Source organism: Gavialis gangeticus, unplaced genomic scaffold (assembly GCF_001723915.1).
Source record: "Gavialis gangeticus isolate Ggan-Ray unplaced genomic scaffold, GavGan_comp1, whole genome shotgun sequence".
In the NCBI taxonomy this organism is placed as follows: Eukaryota; Metazoa; Chordata; order Crocodylia; family Gavialidae; genus Gavialis; species Gavialis gangeticus.
In genome coordinates this window covers 17,113,446-17,119,743 of record NW_017729000.1, presented here as the reverse complement: position 1 = coordinate 17,119,743, position 6,298 = coordinate 17,113,446, and the positions used below count along the sequence as shown (strand labels likewise).

At 43.3% G+C, this 6,298-nt stretch overlaps 1 protein-coding gene across 2 annotated transcripts in view; it reads right to left on the bottom strand.

The window, feature by feature from the left end:
• Positions 1–6,298, bottom strand: part of ARHGAP26 (Rho GTPase activating protein 26) — a 456,593-nt gene that overhangs the window by 111,416 nt on the left and 338,879 nt on the right. For both annotated transcript variants that reach the window (XM_019506355.1, XM_019506356.1), the window contains exon 19: positions 2,131–2,269. In XM_019506355.1, coding sequence (XP_019361900.1) covers positions 2,131–2,269 — 139 coding nt within the window. The remainder of the gene's footprint in view (positions 1–2,130; positions 2,270–6,298) is intronic.

Sequence of the window (6,298 nt, the reverse complement as noted above, 5' to 3'; positions counted from 1 at the left end):
TTCTACTTTTCCCCCCAATATCTGTTTTGTAGCATGGGCACCAGAAAAAAAGGACAGCAGGTGCATCTATGTGTGCAATGCGTTTACACATGCACCTTGGACCATGACACATTGAGCCAGTTTGGAGCAGCTCTGGCTGGCAGGGAACCCAGGGGGTCGGCTTAACATACTGCTAAGCAGCTGGTTAAGGCATGGGGGTGCTTCAGAGTGGGGCAGCCAGCAGGCAGCCAGTCCCATCAGTATCTACACGTGCATTGCAGCACAGTAAATAATACCATCACAAGACGTACTTGTATTTACAACTACTAACCTACAGCAGCTTTTATTAGTTTACTGCGACCTAATAGGGTTGCACATGTGGATGCAGACACTTCACTGCAAAACTAATTAGGCAGCTCTGCAGTAAACGTCTCATGTAGATGTGCCCAGCTTATACTAACACTCTCACTCCCAACAGCTGTTTACCTCATTAAAAATCCATGGTCAAAAGCAGCACTGATTAGCTTTTCTTGAAAGTGTCAACTAAGACACTGACATCTGAATAAGCCTGGAACATATAACTAGCTTATCACTTTTACAGCTGATCTCTTCCAGGCCAAAGTGGCCCTGTCTGTAGCTATTCAGTACACAATCATCAACCCAATACCTCTTACAGATGCTAAGAAATAATTTAGGAGAAAAAAGAACTCAATCTAACATTTAGCTTGTTCACAGTAACTTTAAGAACTAGGCGTTCCAATGCAGCACAAGTTATCTGTTAATGCAGCAGAAACCTAAAACACAGCATTGTTCCAAGTAAAACAAACATTCCTTTTCCATCTCTGTTCCTTGAAAGGATTACGTGCTAGTAACTTGGCTACTAGGATCACGATAGAACTGCATGCAGAAGAGCCTGCCAGGTGATTGGCTCTGCACAATTAAGAGGGATGCAGGTGATCTGGAGTTCATGCTCATGTTCATGAGAGAATTACCACTTAGATGGCTGATAAGACAAGTGCACTCAGTCCTTCATTCAGATACAAAGCCTCCGAGGGTCTATGGTAAAGGCATAATGGGAGTGCTAGAATGGGTGGATGCAACAGGTGGGAAAGGCACAGACTAGTCAGGAAAAGAGCTGATAAAATAACGCCATGGGGTGGAAAAAAGGCAACTGTCCATTTATGCTGGAGTATTTGCTGTCGCTGGGACTGAAGGTCAGGACCCATGGACTCTATACTCCACCCTTTGAGAAATACTGGACAAAAATCACATAGGCCAAGGTTTTCAAAACAGCCCCTGTTTATGGGTATCAAATTTGGAATCAGAACATGCCTGATCTTCAGAGCTCACATGGGTTTCTAATGCATTTACATTGTAGCTTCTAAAATCACAAGGATGCTCCCCCCATATTGAAACGCCCTGCATTCTTGGCTTTTAATGAGACAGAGAAGCCAAAATGTTTATAGTGGGCATGTCTACATGTTGCCCTAAAGCGACGTAGCATTCACATGTGTCTACACATGATCACCAGCTACACTGCCACAGCAGCACACTCGCCAGGTACAGTACGCCACTATGACGACACAGCGGCGAAATCTAAGTGCGAAGTGTGCACGGTTCGCTAACCACCCATACTGCACACTGCTTTAGTACTTCCAAAAGGAAGTACTAAAGCACGGTGTCATAGCAATGCTGCCACATGGCAACACATAGATGCTCCCAATAGGTGCAAATGATCATCTTGTTAAGCGATAAGAAGTGCAAGGGACTTTCAAACCCTTGTACAAAGGAGTCAACTGCTAAACACTAGTTGCACTAGTAACAGATGAATGGTCTTTGAACTTTTTAAGCTGCAGGGGTGCATGTTTTCAGTGCACAGCTATTTTAATACAGCCTAATTTCAGTTCCTTGGGCTAAAATCTAGGGGACTAGAGAATCTCAAACTTCCCCTCAATATAGTATTTCCGAGGTATAGGGTCTTATCCTGCTACAAGATCTCTCTCTTTCTCCTTCAGTGACCTCAGGAAGTGACAATCATCTCCTGCGGCATGAGAAGTGAGCTCCATCCACTGTGGTAAAAAAACCTCATGAGCAGATTAAGAAAGTGCAACCTCCCAACGCAACCACTGCTTTGCTGTTTAACATACTTACGCTTTTCATTGGCCTGGGCAGTATGGAAGAGCGTTAAGGGTCTCTCGCTGCAGGAGGGAGGCTTCGAATCTGTGCTCTTCTTACGAGATAGCAGCAGCTGCGAGTTTGGTGGTGCCGTCTCTGGCACAGTGTTAAATATCTATAAATAAAACAAGGGTTCTTTAAATGGTCACATGTTGCAATGAAGTGTGGGTGGAGGGGGGCTCCATTACAGCAGAGAAACTCAGTGAGGGAAACAGCCCTGAGAAACCAACAACTTGGCAAGTTACCTTTTTTGGGTACAGAAAATGAAATTATAACATTCAGCTCCCCACCCAAACTGCCCTCCTTTCTGCTGTTCCTCCCCAAAGCCACTTTGTTAATTAGTAAAAATGAACATTGTAACCCACTTAAGAGGCCATGAATGACACCGAGGAGCTGACTGCAGGAAAAAAAAAAAGACAAATGATAGTAAAACGAAATGCCTATCTATATGTATATATTTCCATATGGTGCAGCTGTTCCCCATAGGCTGGCAGTTCTCAGGATCCAGTGACGTAAACTAGCTTGTGAAATTCTTTGCAACTCCCAGCCACAGCTGTCTGTAAACCCAGTGATCACATTTTTCCTAAGGGGAATGGAATTTTTAAGCAGGATCAATCTTAACAGCAGCATTATTTCCCCCTTTGTTATTTATTGTTTCTTTTCTTTAACCCAAGGTTCACACAGCACTAGTGTTCCCTGAAAGCCATTCTTTGAAGGGCTCCCCTAGCACAAATGCATTAAACACATACTTTAGTGCCTTTTCCTACTCTAACCCTCTGAGCCCAAGACTTCAAAACTAGTAGCTGTGCTGGGAAGTAAGGTTGCTCAATATGAAGGCTGTAGATTGCCAAAAGGAAAATAGCATTTCAGAGACATTTCTCCCCCACATATTCTCCCATAAATGCAAGGTACTCAACCAGAACACATAGCCATTAGCTATTTCCGAGGTGTCCAATTTCTTGCAGAAAGTTATAAAATTTTGTCTGCCAGCTCCTATGAATAATTGCCAGAAACTCAGTGCTTTGTTTCATGTAACAACACAACGTCCCCTCCACAATATGTCTAAAAATAAATGCAAAAGCAGGGAGCCTTTAATCAACTACTTTTAATATTGCATCTCTGTCTCAAAAGCATCAATAAACAGGTTCAGTGACAAATGCTAATGCTTATGCCCCTTGGAAAAGTGATGTTTTGTTGTTTTAAGCGAACTGTGCACTCGGGAATAAGCCTTATTGCAAATCCTTCTTGTCTGGTATAATTCAGAAAATGTGACCACAGTCATACCTCCTTTGAAAGAGCAGAGATGGTTGCACTTTCGGTCCCTCAGACCCAGGTGCCCCATGATTTAACCTGATCTTTTGAACAAATATTTTAATCTGAGCATCACATTGACTTGGATTTAAAAAACAACAACAACAAAAAGATCTATTTCTGACCATAACATATTCCAGAGGAAATCAAACAACAGCAGCTTAATTGCATCAAGCCAACCATACGCTCAGTGCCACATAATTCACAGCACTCCAGCCAAATCTCCTATCTGTTGATAGATGTTGCTAAAGCTGAGCTTCTGTATCTGAGGCTAATAATGGGGGAGGAACAGGAAACGGCAATGAATCATCACACAAAAAATTCTGTGAATATTCAGGGCCCTGATAAAGGCACTGATAAGTGAAAAGCTGCATTTGATTGTAAGTAGCTGAACAGAATACAAGACAGGTGGAAGGGTCATGTATTCTTAGTTCTTACTTTTCAAGATCTACCAATCCATCCTTCTTGCTTTATGTATCAGTTGAAGGAGTCCCAGTTCAAAGCCTTGCTCAGTTGTGCTACATACGTCTTTCTCACGCCAAATGGTCACATGCATCTGTGTTCACGTCACACTATGGCACTGTTACTCTCACAGTCTGAAAGATCAGCCACCAACGGCTACTCAGGATCTTTCTGTCTCGCATCCGTTTCTTCTTGCGACTGACCCCCTCAGGCACAGAACTGAAGCACTGGGGGAATGAACAGAGCAACCTTAAACGGGACTTTCCCCAAATCAACCTTCTAGCTTTCCATGGCATTCTTTTCAATCTGGCTTCAGAAAGCTCATAATTCAGTTAGAAGCTTTGTTGGCAATACTTGCATAGGTTATCATGCCAAAGCACAAATCAGAGGCACACGCGAGTAAGTTACACCAAAGCACTCACTTCCTTGCATGGTAGATCACCTGACCCAAGAGAATGGAGTCCTTTTAAAACAGAGCGCTAGGCCGCAAGTCTGCTCCATTGCTCTTGATTTTAAAAAGCGCATTGGTAAATGTGTTTTATTTTTCTCATTTAGAGCTCCAACCAATACAAAATTCTGCATGGGAGATGTATTGGGAAAAAAAAAAATACAAACAAAAGCTTTTCAGGTTGTGTGTGATCATTACATACATTTACAGAAGAACCCCCAGAGAGGGCGGCAGGGGGGCAAAGACAGACGTACATACACTTGCCAGCACATACATAACTTGCGACTAAACACTCTCAGCTGGAATCATGTGGTTTTAATTTCATTGGGATTTCATTATAAATAACTCTATTAAACTACACACTTCAGCGTCACATGCATGGTGAGCTATCAGCACCAATTGTGCCTTACAGTTCAAACTGCAATACAAACAATTTTTAACTGATCCTAAGGGCTGTACAAAGGGCAACATTGCAAACTGGGCACTGTGCTTATGACCTCACCAATGCAATTTTGCAGAATTAATGATCATTTTGCAGAAAAGACAGGCAAGGTTTCAGATGCTGTGTAAAGCTAAGCAATATCCTGTCTCAACATCTCCTTTCTATCCCTCCACCCCTAGCAGACTTTTAAGGGCTTCCAGTTCTTTCTAGCTGTATAGACTATGTTCTATTCACTGCTGTGACTCCAGCTGTGCAAGGTTCAGTAAATATCCTCCCCCTTGGCCTCTCTGCTATGTTATAACCTTCTTTTATTAAGCCACAACTTCTTTTATTAACATCCTTTTCCCCTTTTATTTTCCCTGGTGTAGCCACTCCAAAGATTAAAGTGTTGCCAGCCCTGAAAAAGCCCACATCTTGCTTGCTCATGACAGTCATCACTTCTAGACAATCTGCAGCCCTTGGCAACAGCAGGATAACAGCCTAGTGAGCTACCATTAATGATCACAGCTGAATCATGCAATTGTGTGTGTGCTTAATTTACTCAGCAGAGTCATGACTCTGACCGCCATGCAATTTTATAGTGACAATGTGACACCAAATCATGCTGAAACAGAAACACCAAAGTTTCCTCCGATACAGCTTTTATCATTTATTTGCTTGTGTTTGCATTTCGAGAGCATTGATTCTGTCATATTTGGTTAGAGAAACTAAAGACAACCAATTCTAAATGCGTCTATCCGGCAGACTGAAGAGGACAAGGAAAAGAACTCTACTAATGCTGTCCTTTCAATCCCAAGTGTATCAATATCAAGCTATTAAGATGAATGGAGTGACCAAGAAATGGAAGCAATCTAGTGCTGTGCTAAGAATATTAAAAATTATTCTCTCTATCACCTCTGAATAACATGTAGCAGTGAAGCTAAAATTAGTTGCTTGACTGGAGGAGGGGGGTGCAAAATCAATAAATACTTAAGTTCCAGAAAATGCTGATGTCTGTTTTCTATCTCCCCTTCAGGCCTTGAAGATCCAAAGAACTAGAAGATAAATAAATACTTTACATTTGACTTTGGCACAGTATACTCAAGAAACTATGTAGGTCTCTTTAAAAAGATGTGAGGAAACACTATTGCAAGGTTTAAAAAAAGGGATACTATTTCCCAACATGAAGACTAGTAATAAGTTTGGTATAAAACCCTACTCTCACCTCAGGCAGAGCCAACCCAAGCAGGGTGCGGGGCCTGGGGCAAGTCAGCCCATGTAGGGCCCTGCCCCCACTCCAATCCCACCTGCCCCACACCCAAAGAAGCTGCCGCAGCCATTGGCAGTGGGGGAGGAGGGGGGCAGGGGGAGGCAGGGGCTGGACTCGAAGCAAGTGGCGGCACTGTAGTCGCTACAGCTGCTCCGCCCAGCTCTGCAGGGCCCTGCAAAGCGCGGGGCCCAGGGCAGTCACCCCGATTACCATCCCCCCCCCCCCCCCCCCG